Raw genomic sequence first — 14232 nt, 5'->3', positions numbered from 1 at the left:
ACACAAACAAATCGAGAATAATCCACACGCATCTTTGGCCTTCCAAAATCGATAAGCAAACAGCTGACGCACGCACACATACGAACGAATTCCGGCGGATTCGAGAAATTTCTACTCGCCGCCAGAGGCCGCCCCGCTTTACTATATAAACGCGCCGGCCGGCGAAACCGGCATTCAATTTTGAACAAGCGCTCGAAGCAACTAGTACGATTGCATTCCCAATCGCACAGCGATCTAAACCTAAACGTCTACTTTCGAGGAATTCGATTCAGACACGTCAAAAAATGTCTCTTGTACCATTCCTGCTTGGTTATGACACCCACCCTTGCCAGCGCCACCGGCTTCTGGACCAGGACTTCGGGTTGGCGTTGACTCCTGATGACCTTCTGACGGCGACGTTGTCTCCGATGTTGTCCCGGGACTACTACCGTCCGTGGCGTCAGCTGGCGGCGGCGGCGCGGGACGTCGGCTCCACCATCAAGTCTGACAAAGACAAGTTCCAGGTCAACTTGGACGTACAGCACTTCGCGCCGGAAGAGATCTCTGTCAAGACTGCTGACGGCTTTGTCATCGTCGAGGGGAAGCACGAAGAGAAGCAAGACGAACACGGCTACATCTCCCGTCAGTTCAGCAGACGGTACGCCCTGCCTGAAGGTTGCAACCCTGAAAACGTCGAGTCTCGATTGTCGTCTGACGGCGTGCTGAGCATCGTCGCGCCGAAAGTCGTTCCAGCCATCAAGAACGAGAGATCAGTCCCGATCGCCCAGACTGGCCCAGTCAGGAAGGAAATCAAGGACCAGTCTCCAGCCCAGACCGCAGAAAATGGCGCGAAGTAATCGGTTCAATCAGAAGTTCAAAACTCAGTGATGCATTTAGTCATCTTATAATTGTTTTTGTTTCGATGTTGTTTAGTCTCTATGTGATAAGACTGAAGTAATCTAAAAGTATTACTTAATTTTAATTTTAAGTTCAATAAACTCTTAAAAATTATTTTCTGACTTTTTCTTTGAATTACCTACTACCCTCATTGATTGATTTCACACAAAAGAAATTTGATTTTGTAATATCCAAACTTATAACACAGCAGAAAATAATAATTTAATAGATAGGTCGTACATGTATACACTTTACACGAAGACTCACTCAGTCAACATAACTCACGCCCGCAATCTAACGATGTAGGCAGAATTACAAAGTCGTAAAAGTACTTCCCTCCTCTACACTGGTATTGAAACTCATTGATTTATATTATGTTACTAACAAAAGTAGACACTTTAAAAACCCCTAGTCGACTTAGCATGTTATTTTTACTCCTACCCGGTCTGTAAAAAAAATACATTAAAATGTTGACTTGACGACCCGATACTCTTGCATTATACGGGATACTATACTACATACATACATAAACTCACGCCTATTTCCCACCGGGGTAAGCAGAGACTATGAAATTCCATTTGTTTCGATCCTGACACAACTTCTATTCCTTCCTCCACATTCATCAATAGTTTCATACACGCAAGCCGGTTCTGAGTAGATAGATCGTACTGAACCTTTTCTAAGGACAATGGACATCTCCTCCACATTCATCAATAGTTTCATACACGCACGTCGGTTCAGAGTAGATCGTACTGAACCTTTTCTAAGGACATCTCCAATTTGGTCAATGCATGTTCTTCTAGGTCTAATTACGACATTTTTTCCCTTTGTTTTCCCTTTGCGGATTGGAAGGTCAGACAGGGCTGCGCGGACCCTGTGAGAAACGGCATAATGTTAGAGAGATGATGATGTATTTTTCACTAACACAGTTGGCTCGATCATTATAGACGGCGATACGGCTCACCACCTATCACGTTGGTCTAACAAAAAGTTCGATGAAGCGAGGATAATTATACAGGGTGACCCAGAAGTTCAGGTTCAAAATGAAAAATTAGATAGAGGGGCTCATTAGCTACCAGAAACACCCCCATGTATGTTTAGCAATTATTTACGGTTTAGGAGATATGACCCATTTTGTACCTTTTTCTAGATTTTCTACCTTACTTCAGAAATAATCATTTTGTCGCTATCCCTTTCTTAATAATTATTTTATTTTACTTCACAACTATGCTTAAGTCTGTGTACCGCTCAATCAAAGATAAATCAAAGTCAAATCAAAAATAAAAAAAAAGTTATCGGAAGTCAAAGTGAGAATTCGACCAAAATTGTTACAGTTGTTAAAACTTCGCCGAAGAATAATAAACACATGAGATTGTCATGGACCCTGAAAGTATTTCTAAAAACTGCTCCATTTAATAGGCTTTTAGAAACATCCAAAAAAGTACCCTTAATACGGGCAAAAAACTAAGTAATTTGACCTTAAATATTGCAAGACAGACAGATGTGAAGGAAAATTTGTCATTCACATACAATGTAGCTGCTTCTTTCTAACGTTGTTAAAGGTGCTCAAAGACACATTTTCAGTTAAAAGTAAATAAAAATCACGCTTATAATCGCTAACAGGGTAGACATAGCAACAATCCGAAGACAAAACTTGCAGTCACTTTTGGTATTCGTATTTTAATGAAGGTACATAGTGTTGGCAACACCAACACAATTTAAAAATAAAAAATATAGTTTGTTAGTCTGACGTCACTTCCTGTTACACTTCGTCCATCATCGTTGTAAGCTCCATTGTTGCTCGCATAATTTACGCGAAATAAAAGTGTTTATTCAAGTCTCCGAGTGTTTTAATTAGTGCAGTGAAAGCAGCTCAACCTCAACATCTACACATACAGTCCACTTGCCCCAGCTGACATGGTCCATCGAGCCATGGTTTTGTTCTGCGCGACGAAAACCTATGATTTGGAGAAGTAACGCTTCGGAAATTTTGCGCTACAAGCATCACGATTTGGAGCAGAGCGACGACACTTCGCAGCGCGACGCAATATATACCATCTTTATTGGTACAACGCCTTCCCGCCACGCAAGAAGACGATCATAAGAAGAAATCAAGAATTTCCATTTTGGTCGGCTTTGATTTCAATTACGCCGCCATTTTCTCTTGGGGCGCAAGCACGGAACGGCAACGTCGCGCGCGCAAAGGAAGAAATTTGGAGGGAACGACGACGGGGTCGTCACACGAGGCCACCGGGGAAAATACTTCACGAGCTTGCCTAGCAATCGGCGTCCCTGATTGGCGCTTTACATTTGACAGCGTCCAATCACGATCAACGCGTCCGCTTCACTCTTCCCCATTCGCAGGTTTATTTCCCAGAATCGGCCGAGCCTGCGCGCGTCGTATGAGTAGTTCATTCAACCAGCGAGCGCGCAGAAATCTCACAGCGAGTTTTTACCGCCGACGCCGACGAGTTTTATTGCAATTTTCGTTTGTTTACATTATAACAAACAGTGAAAATAACATTATTTAGTTAATTAATTACATAGTAAGTGATTGATGCTAAGTTTGTGCAAGATGACGACGACTAGCGAGCTGGTTGCCACGCGAGGATATCTCAAAGGTACAATTACACGTATTTACAACTCTGTGTCGACTCAGGAAAATGTTTCCTCCGCGCAAACTGAAACACTGCTTGCCAGAAAACAAAAGCTAATGCAAGCATTTTCAGAATATGAAACTTCAAACATAAAAATGTTGTCGTTAGATAAAAATGCTAACCTCGAAAGCGACATAACAGAGGTCGAAAATAAGTACTATAGCATTCTCACTATAATAAACAATGAGATTAGTCGTCGTGAGCGCGATTCCAACCAGCAAGCTTCGTCCCCATCATGTAAATTAAAATTACCAGCAATTGATGTGCCTGTTTTCAGTGGAAAGTTTACGGATTACACGCCTTTCATCAACTTATTTAATTCATTGATTGATAGTAACAAATCTATTGATTTTGTTCAAAAGCTATACTATTTACGATCTTATTTGAAAGATGAGGCGCTAGACCTAATAAAAAACTTACCACTGACGGCAGATAGTTACAATAAGGCCATTACTCTATTGGACAATAGGTATAACAATAAGTTTAGAATTGTAAACGAACATATTACCACCATCCTTGATATGAAACCTGTAACAAAATCAACAGCAAGCAATCTTAGGGAATTTGTTGCTACAGTTAGACAGGAACTTGCTGCATTATCCAACTTAGAGCCAAATACGCAATATTGGGATGCTATATTGTTGTGTGTTCTATCCCGCAAACTAGATTTGTTCACGAGCCGAGCGTACCAGCTTGAGAGGGACACCCAGCAAGATCCAACAATGGACGACTTCCTTGCCTTCCTGACCAAGAGGGCCCTGGCGATGGAGAATGCTGAACCAGGTATTGGCCAGCAGCGGCTGCAGCAGCCCAGAGATCCAAGGGAGCAGTATCGAGGTCCAGCAGGCAGAGCAGTAGTTACCAATGCTACGGCTCAACCACCAGCTTGTCTATACTGTAAGTTGAATCACAAATTATATTTATGTCCCGGTTTCAAATTATTACCTGCAAAGAAAAGAGTTCAGTTTGTTAAAGAGAAGAGCCTGTGTAACATCTGTCTAAGTGCACACACAAGAAAGTGTAGGTACCACTTCCGGTGCACAGAGTGCAAAATGGCACATCACACTCTGCTACATGTCAACACCGACTTACACAATAGTGATACCACACCAGTCGTTGCATCACCTGCCTCTTTGGCAGCGAATAACTATAATGATGTTCTTTTGCCAACAGCAAAGGTGAAAGTCTTCGCTCGAGATGGCACTCCAATTTACCTCAAGGCCCTACTTGACAGTGGGTCCCAGCTGTCTTTCATAACGGATAAAGCCGTACAGCTGCTTGACTTGAAGCCCACAGATAATAATGTCAACGTAATAGGCATCACCAATACAAAGGCAAATGTCAAACGCTGCTTACCTGTGGATATTTATTCAGTGACAAGCCCCTTCAAGGTTTCGACTACCTGCCATGTTGTGGAGCGTATAACTTGTCAACTGCCTCAAAATAGATTCGATCTCTCAAGCCTACATTTGCCGAAACATATACGACTAGCAGACGAAACATTTAACATTCCCAGTGAAATTGACTTGCTAATGGGCGCGGATGTGGTATTTCAGGTCCTGCTGCCGACGTCGGAGTCGCCGGAGCCTCCGAGCTTCCAGTTGGCGCCACCGCGTGAGCGTCCGCAGCATGCATCCTCTGCCACCGTCCATCAGCTACGTCTAATCAACACACACCTGGGCTACATAGTTGGAGGCAATTTACCCCAGCTACCTTCGTCTAATTCTGCTGGTAAAGTTAGTTTACAATGTTCACAGTGCAACGACGAAATCTCTAGTAACTTAAATAAGTTATGGAAAACTGAAAGTGTTCCTGAAACTTTTATTGAAACATCTTCAGAGCATGAGCTCTGCGAATCTATATTTAAAGACACTGTACAGTTGAAAGAGAATCGTTTTGTAGTTGCACTGCCACTTAAACTGCCTCTAGAAGAAATTAATGACGCTTTAGGGGACTCTTTCCATTTTGCATACAAGCGGTTTCTCAATTTGGAAAAGAAGTTACATAAAAACCCAGATCTTTTCTCTGAATATCAAAAATTCATACATGAATACTTGAATCTTAATCATGGCCACTATGTTGATATAGAAACGATGCAATTAAATAAGGAAGCAACATATTTTTTGCCGCACCACGCAGTACTTAAACCTGATAGCAAAACTACTAAGCTGCGCACAGTCTTTGATGGGTCTATGAAGACTAGTTTGAAAGTCTCGCTCAACGATTTACTTTTAAATGGGCCGACAGTTCAAAGGGATCTTTTTGATATTTTACTCTCCTTTCGATTTGGTACTTTCACCTTCACTACCGACATAAAACAAATGTTTCGAAATGTGAATCTAGTCTCTGACCATACTTCATTACAGAACATCCTATGGCGCGACCACCCAGACGAGACCATCAAGTGCATAAGACTGACCACTGTGACTTACGGCCTGAAGAGTTCGAGTTATCTCGCGACACGATCTCTCAAGGAGCTCGCACTGCGACATGAATGCGACCTGCCACTGGCATCATTCATAATCAGTAACTCCACTTACGTAGATGACGTACTATACTCACACAATGACTTAAACACCATTCTAGAAGCCAAGTCACAACTCCGTCAGCTATTACAGCTCGGCAGCTTCCAGACCCATAAGTGGTCATCCAATGACAGTAGAGTGATCGATGACATTCCTATGACTGAACAACACTTTGACGACCTTGACCTCGAACAAGACGACTGTAGTTTGAAGGCGTTAGGTTTGCAATTAGTCGTCAAAAATGACCAATTCAAAATTACTTGTCCAGAGCCCTTTCATAGTGATAAGATCACTAAAAGAGATATCTTGTCCTACATAGGAAAGTTTTACGACCCACTAGGTTTTGTTAGTCCTGTTGTGGTACAGGCCAAAGCTATCATGCAGAAATTATGGTCTTCCAAGACAGACTGGGATTCCACGCCTGATGACGACATTAGGAAAGAATGGCTCGAGTTTTCTTCCAGTCTTGCCGAGATGAAACCAATTTTTATTAACAGAAACATCTCTGTATCAGATGACGACATTGTGGAACTTATAGGTTTTTCAGATGCTTCCAGCACGACGGCGTATGGCTGCTGTGTCTACTTACGTGTTACCCATCCATCAGGCGACGTAGATGTACGTTTACTTTGCTCCAAGTCTCGTATCAATCCCCTGCAGAACAAGGGTATGACAGTCCCGCGTTTAGAGCTGAATGCCGCGCTGCTTCTCTCCATGCTTATTTCCAAGGTGCGGGCTACGCTGAATTTAAAAATCAAAATAAGCAATGTTTACTTATTTACAGACTCGCAAATCGTACTCGCATGGTTACACACGCAACCCATAAAGCTCACGGCTTACGTCGCGAATCGTGTGAAGGCTATTACTAACAATACAGCTGATTGTCGTTGGCTTTACGTCAACACGAAAGACAACCCGGCTGACTACATAAGCAGAGGAGTACGTCCACAAGAACTTGCTGACTGCGCTATGTGGTGGTGTGGGCCGGCTATGTTGCATGATCCTGGTTTTTGTTTTGATGTCGGTTTCAGCTTACCTTCAGACATTCCAGAGACGAAGGTTGGTCCAGCATTCTCCATCAGTCAGGCAGTCTCTACAGGGGTCGTTACTAATACTGTTTTTCAACAGCTTCACAAACATTCTAGTATTTCTAAAATGGTTCGTATAATGGCTTACGTTATGAGATTTATTAATAATTTAAAATCTCACAAAGTCACACGCAAGTTCCTTTCTAGCACAGAATTAAATTCTGCTCTAATGTTGCTTGTCAGACATGAACAAGAAGTTCATTTCAGTGAGGAAATGTCATGTATTAATAATAATAAACCTGTTAAAGGTCCCTTGCACAGCTTACATCCATTCATTGATAACATGGGCATTTTGCGCGTAGGTGGTAGGCTACATCATTCTAATATACCATACCTGCAAAAACATCAGGCTATTCTACCTAAAAATTCGCATGTTACCAAGTGCATTGTTATAAGTGAGCATGAAAGGCTGCTCCATGCAGGGCCTAAACTTTTATTGACTAATTTAAACCAAAAATTTTGGATAACAAATGGCTTAATGTTTGTAAAAAGTATAACGCATAAATGCATTGTATGTTTCAGACAAAAGGCTACAGCTTCGAAGCAGTTGATGGGCTCCCTGCCGGCCGGAAGGGTAACTGCTACAAGTCGCCCTTTCGAGAAGGTTGGAGTAGATTTCGCTGGGCCTATAGATGTCAAACTCTCACGTGTGAGACGGTCGGTCACGGGCAAGGGGTATATTTGTGTTTACGTTTGTTTCGCCACTAAGGCAGTTCATTTAGAGCTAGCGTCCGACCTCACAACTGATACCTACCTAGCATGTCTAAGACGATTCGTTTCTAGAAGGGGACTGCCCAGTGAAATATACTCCGACAACGCCAGCACCTTCAAGGGGGCACAGAGCCAGTTAACTGAACTGTATGCCTTGCAGTCCTCTCGGGACCACCAAGGGAAAGTGCATGATTATTCAGCTCAACATGGAATCGATTTTCATTTTATTCCTAGCTACTCACCTACCTTTGGTGGCCTCTGGGAGGCTGCCGTTAAAAGTACAAAGTACCACCTTAAGAGAGTAGTACAAGGTCATTTATTAACATATGAACAGATCAATACTATTCTAGTAGAAATTGAATGTATCTTAAATTCGAGGCCTCTTGTCCCTTTATCCAGTAGCGATGTTAACGATTACAGTTATCTTACTCCTGGCCACTTTATAATTGGTAATGCATTAACTATGTACCCAGAAAAGGATGTATCGAATGTACCTCAAAATAGATTAAAATTTTGGCAACTATGTACTCATGTAAAACAATCTTTTTGGAAAATGTGGCACAAGGATTACCTTAATCTCTTGCAAAATAGACCTAAGTGGTTAGATATTTCTCCTAATATAAAATTAGGGTCTCTTGTTATTTTGAAGGAGGATAATGTTCCCACCATGGAGTGGAAAATGGCTAGAGTTGTAAAACTTGTACCTGGTCATGACGGCCACGTGCGCGCTGTAGAAGTCAAGACTTCCAATGGTCATACTCATGTGCGCTCCATTGTGAAAGTGTGTGTCTTGCCCATAGATGACTAATAGTGTTATAAGATTACTTACAGTTTACAGATTTACAATTTACTTTATTTACCTTTTGTACTAGGGGCAATACATATACTCTATGTGTACTCTTTATTTGGTTTGATATGCCAAGATTTTATGTGTATTTCTTTTCGTTGTGTAAAATGTATACTTACCAAAACTTAATTATAAGTAAAACTCTTTTATTTGATGTTTAAGCTTTATATAAACCACATACTTACGAACTTAGTTTTAAGGTGTGTTCCAATTTATAATTATTGATTTAAAATAAGGCTTAACTTCGTTATTACTTGTAACTTATTTTTATGCATACATTAGTACTTGTGTGTTTCCCTTTAGCACATAATTTGTAGCCTTACGCATGTTAGGTAACTTAGGTTTTAACTTAAATGTTTTTTATGACTTAGAAGTGTATTTGTGATAGGTCAAATTTAGATATTTTCAACCTAAGTTCTTTGTGATAGACTTAGCTATATCTTAATGGCACTTAGTTCTTTTGTGAGGCCGCAACATGTTGGCAACACCAACACAATTTAAAAATAAAAAATATAGTTTGTTAGTCTGACGTCACTTCCTGTTACACTTCGTCCATCATCGTTGTAAGCTCCATTGTTGCTCGCATAATTTACGCGAAATAAAAGTGTTTATTCAAGTCTCCGAGTGTTTTAATTAGTGCAGTGAAAGCAGCTCAACCTCAACATCTACACATACAGTCCACTTGCCCCAGCTGACACATAGGTAGATTTCAAGGAAAATGTTATCCCCAAACACTGTTGGTGATTCATACTATTGGATACTAAAATAAAATATGTCTTTGAGCACCTTTAACAACGTTAGAAAGAAGCAGCTACATTGTATGAGAATGTCAAATTTTCCTTCAAATCTGTCTGTCTTGCAAACTTTGAAGGCTAATTACTTAGTTTTATGCCCTTATTAACCCTTAAACAGGCCCCGAAGAACTGCTGTAAGAAATAAAGTGTTATATATGGATTTAGGCTTTGAATAGCGGCCTGTATGATTCCTTATCAACACATTCAGAAAAAAAACACTGAAAGTCCTGAAAAAAAATGTGGGAAAACATAATCCCATTGCCTGGATAGAGACTATCCTTTATGTGATAGCTATATATAAATGTCGAATGTTTGTCTGTTCATAATAAATTCTAGTGTTTGATTACTAGATCATTATTATTTTAAATTGTAATTGCTATTACTTATTTAATTATTTATTTATAAATAATTTAATTTAAAAATAATTGTATTAATTTTTTATATTTATAGAGGTTATTATGTGGTAAGTAAATCAAATACTTTTTATTATAAATCCCATTTATTTCACATTTTATTATGAATCCCGAATTTAGTATAATTTGTGTATAACATAATCATAATAAATTTGTTTGTAATCGAAATGATGCGTAGTTTTTAGTAAAACAAATATGTTTAAAAAAAACAAAAGTAACGTCGGGTGCAAAGGCTAGTATAAAAAAATTGGTGATTTGAACAGGCAAAGGATATATAGCTCCCACAAATAAGTTCGACTCAACAGGCTTTGGTCACATGTTCCCCACATTATTATTTGCCTTGTTTTAGACAATTTAGCAAGAAATCAACTAGAAATAATGCAAATCCTGTTAGGAAAATTCAAAATCTCTAACATATCAAAAAATTGCACGACTTATCTTTCTTTGTTTCGCCATAATCTGTATAAAACCACCACAGTCACTCAAAAACACGTCTCTAACGGACAGACGAAACTCGAATGGCTGTCAGTGTCACTTACGTTCGGATACACAAAGTTTGAAAATTCGGAACCATAGAGTATATATTTACGATTAAATTTTGACAGATTGTGGACTCTTTATTGCCAAAACCTGGCTACAGCATCGAAAAATCAATGTGGGACACATATGTCCGCGGCCTGCTTAAGGGTTAAGGGTACTTTTTTTTTGGATGTTTCTAAAAGCCTAAGCCTATTAAATGGAGCAGTTTTTAGAAATACTTTCAGGGTCCATGACAATCTCATGTGTTTATTTTTCTTCGGCCGGCGGAGTATTAACAACTGTAACAATTTTGGTCGAATTCTCACTTTGACTTCCGATAACTTTTTTTTTATCTTTGATTTGACTTTGATTTATCTTTGATTGAGCGGTACACAGCCTTAGGCATAGTTGTGAAGTAAAATAAAATAATTATTAAAAAAGGGATAGCGACAAAATGATTATTTCTGAAGTAAGGTAGAAAATCTAGAAAAAGGTACAAAATGGGTCATATCTCCTAAACCGTAAATAATTGCTAAACATACATGGGGGTGTTTCTGGTAGCTAATGAGCCCCTCTTTCTAATTTTTCATTTTAAACCTGAACTTCTGGGCCACCCTGTATAGTTTATCCTAAGTTTATCATAATACATGTACCTCTGCCTACCCTAATTGGGAATATAGCTGTGAGGTTTTATTATTTGTATAGCAAACAGGGCAGGATAACTTACTAACTTTTTACGAGAGCGTGTAACTTTACGATTTCGAGCCCTGTGTTCCAGAATGTACGATCCCTGACAAGGATACGGTATACCTAAGTATGTTTGTACAAGCTTTAAGCTTTTGGTAGGAAGGGAAAATCAATACTTTGTACCTAGAAATAACTGTCGTTAGGTACGAAAGAGACCACGAGATGGAAACATGCGAAGGATCAACGTTTTTTTCTAAGGGCTTTTGGACAATATACTCTATTGGATAAGTTAAAGTTCACTATTACGCCTCACGCCTGTTTGTTTAGGACATTACAGGCTGATCACCTGATTGTCCGAAAGTAAGATGAGTCCCGGTTACTACTTACTGATCAATGCAAGTTAGTAGTCGTTACATGAGCCATGTCAAGGGCCTTTGGCGGTTCAATAGTGACCTTGACACCAGGGTTGATTTGGTAATCCACCTCACAACCCACACGATAGAAGATGACGCCTGACATCATCTCCCTAGCGTAATCCCGTTTTTCACAGGTACTTACAATCAAACAGCAAAAGTTCAGTCACTGAGACCAGCAAAATTGTTTGTAAACAGTGGTGAAATTATGAACTACCTACTTATTAGTTGTCATAATTATAAAATTTATGTTTTTATAGGTGTTTTAGGTCTATTACAGAAACGGCGTGCAACCAGTTAATTTATTACTTCGCAAGAAACTGATGAACTTTTACAGATTGTCTGATATTTCAATAAGAGTTTCGATCCGCGAAATGAAAACCAACCAAACCAGCCCAATACATACAGGTTAGGTCACATCCGTAAGGCATTTCTCGTGTCTTCGCCGCTGAATGTGATGATCGTTTATGATTCAAACATGAATTCGAAACTAAATAGGTATCATTGTTTTAAATCTGTGCTAGGAGTCAAACCTGCGATAAACGTTCTTCCAACTGAACTATCATGGCTCTTCAACAACAAAATCGTAGGTACTTATCCTAAATTATTATTATCAAGTAAAACAGGAATTTAAGCTGTTCATTCTTAAAATTTATTTTAAAATCAGTCTTATAAAACTTATTAGTGTTATAGACTAGACTACGACAAATTCTGGTACTTTACTCAATTAAATTTGTGACATTTTTGCAATTTTAAGCTCTTATAAGAGAATTAAGCTAAAAGCTAAAGCTTAAAAGGGATATACCTAAGAGTTGTTTAAGTAAAGTACCAGAATTTTACAATCACTGAGTAGAAATAGGTATTCGCCATTCAGCAAACAGGTAAATTAAAATTACCAACAAAATATTATCTGAGAACTATTAGAATCCGGCACTTTTTAAGTCCTTTTTACTCGTCAGAAACACACGCATCACTTTCACACGTATCTTTTTGCCTGGCAGCCTCTTTCCTTATAGGTCCTGTCTGTGTTATGGGAATGATTCTCTCTTTAGCCCCTTCTATGGCTTTTCTCGGCGCTGTAACGGTTAAGACTCCGTCACTAGATAGCTGGGACACTACAGAGTCCGGCTCAGTGCCTTCGGGTAACGAGTATCGTCGTACAAATTGGCGGGAAATGTAACCATGTTCATCCTGTTTCTCTTCGTGTTTAGCCTCGATCACGACGTATCCATCGACTGTCTTCACTGTAATTTCGTCTGGAGAGAAGTGCTGGACGTCTAAGTTGATGCTAAATTGGTCTTTATCGGTCTTAATAGTCGATCCCAAGTCTTTAGTCAAGGCCGCTAGTCGCCTCCAAGGTCTGTAGTAGTCACGGAACACGAAAGGCGACATCATGGATAGGAAGTCGTGAGGACCGAAGGACAGCCCGAAGTCTTGATCTGGTAACATCTGGTTCATCAAACTACTCCTCCTTCCCGAACTTTGCGGGCACTTGTCGTCTGCAAGTATTCCTGTGCTTAGGAATACAAGAGCAAAAGCGCCTACCAGTTTTAAATTCTTCATTTTTCTTGTATCAGATGATGATGTTACCGAATTTGCAATCAGAGAAAAGGTAGATCTCCTTTGAAGTGGTATCACTTGTAAAAATCACTCGTTAAACGCGTATTCGCACCGAAAACTCGGAGAATGCACTCGTGGTTGTGTCTTGCAATCGAATTCAACATGAAATGCCGCCCGTTTCTGTGGTTTATATACCAGTCAGGCCATCTAGCGGCGAATAGAGAGTTCTCGAAAACTGACGTGGTTTTTCGTGAGTAGCCCACGTATTATCAATACGAACTATATTCATGAAATGATTGTGAAATTATCACTAATAATCACCTTTTGTTTTGATATTTTTATCTTTTTGTTTTGTGATTATTGAGTAATATTGATAAATAAATTTAATTGCTTATTATTGCAATTTTGATACAAGTGGTGACATCTAGTATGAAATAGAACATTCCAGATAAGAAGTAACTAGAAATTCATGCTTTTGGGTCAGTCAGAAAGAAGACAGAATATATTTTCTATCCTATTTCATCAGTATTGGAACATTCTAGTATTTCTAGTGTTTATGGACATAATATGGAGCCTAGTACTTTCGACAGATCGATATATGAGGGGTATAGTATCAAAACCCACTAAAACACATTTTTCAAAAATATCACAGGATACAAAAAATCGTTAGAGCTTAATCAATACAACTTACTGGGATTTTTTTATGCTAATAATTTAGTTTATGACATGACAACACTAATTTAGGCTGGACAAGGAAAAAAATTAAAGTTATGAAACCGTTAAAAGCATTTAAAAATTTGTTATAGAGGAGATTGAAATTAACCTGCCGTTACAGCGGGTTTTGAAAATAAATTGTCATATTTTGGCGGGTTTTGCAACCAGGAATAAAACTCGGGTGGATGGCGTTATGCAAAATGTATTAGGGCCAGATGAGTTAGATTAGTTCTAATGTAGCTAGGTAAATACCTAAAATAAAAACATCGGATCTTTTCAATAGCAATTTTTTATTAATAACTGAGCTTAACCCTAATATTATAATTAACACAAGCTTAAAACACTAGTATTCATTGCGCAGATAGCTCTTACTTTATACATTTATGGCAACTTCTTCAAAGCCTGGCTCGCATAAACCATTACAGTCA

General features: G+C 39.3%; 3 protein-coding genes across 5 annotated transcripts; 2 read left to right on the top strand and 1 right to left on the bottom strand.

The window, feature by feature from the left end:
* The first annotated feature begins 167 nt into the window (after positions 1–167).
* On the top strand, positions 168–990 carry LOC126377914 (protein lethal(2)essential for life-like). Its single transcript, XM_050025969.1, has one exon. It carries the CDS (start codon positions 285–287, stop codon positions 834–836), a length of 552 nt encoding a protein of 183 aa, XP_049881926.1. The 5' UTR covers positions 168–284; the 3' UTR covers positions 837–990.
* A 2300-nt stretch (positions 991–3290) lies between these two features.
* LOC126377813 (uncharacterized) lies at positions 3291–9323 on the top strand. 3 transcript variants are annotated; one of them, XM_050025683.1, is made up of 3 exons: positions 3304–3497; positions 4200–4430; positions 5090–9323. In XM_050025683.1, exons 2-3 carry the CDS (start codon positions 4398–4400, stop codon positions 8663–8665), a joined length of 3609 nt encoding a protein of 1202 aa, XP_049881640.1. In that variant the 5' UTR covers positions 3304–3497; positions 4200–4397; the 3' UTR covers positions 8666–9323. The 3 variants fall into 3 exon arrangements, with proteins under 3 accessions (XP_049881639.1, XP_049881640.1, XP_049881641.1); XM_050025682.1 differs by having other exon boundaries at positions 3291–3497; positions 4200–9323; XM_050025684.1 differs by lacking the exon at positions 3304–3497 and having other exon boundaries at positions 3554–4430; positions 5090–5230.
* Positions 9324–12159: 2836 nt separating this feature from the next.
* Positions 12160–13267, bottom strand: LOC126377908 (protein lethal(2)essential for life-like). Its single transcript, XM_050025963.1, has one exon. The coding sequence runs from the start codon at positions 13091–13093 to the stop codon at positions 12479–12481; it is 615 nt and encodes a 204-aa protein (XP_049881920.1). The 5' UTR covers positions 13094–13267; the 3' UTR covers positions 12160–12478.
* Positions 13268–14232: the final 965 nt, after the last annotated feature.

This window comes from Pectinophora gossypiella, chromosome 24 (genome assembly GCF_024362695.1).
Source record: "Pectinophora gossypiella chromosome 24, ilPecGoss1.1, whole genome shotgun sequence".
Taxonomy (NCBI): domain Eukaryota; kingdom Metazoa; phylum Arthropoda; class Insecta; order Lepidoptera; family Gelechiidae; genus Pectinophora; species Pectinophora gossypiella.
This window is presented reverse-complemented; position numbering and strand designations above follow the sequence as displayed.

Excerpts from the sequence above, each read along its gene's own strand:
- LOC126377914 (XM_050025969.1), top strand. The coding sequence starts at position 285 with ATGTCTCTTGTACCATTCCTGCTTGGTTATGACACCCACCCTTGCCAG.
- LOC126377813 (XM_050025682.1), top strand. The coding sequence starts at position 3,434 with ATGCTAAGTTTGTGCAAGATGACGACGACTAGCGAGCTGGTTGCCACG. Across the intron at positions 3,498-4,199 it reads CACGCGAGGATATCTCAAAG|ATTTGTTCACGAGCCGAGCG; the intron begins GTACAATTACAC and ends CCCGCAAACTAG.
- LOC126377908 (XM_050025963.1), bottom strand. The coding sequence starts at position 13,093 with ATGAAGAATTTAAAACTGGTAGGCGCTTTTGCTCTTGTATTCCTAAGC.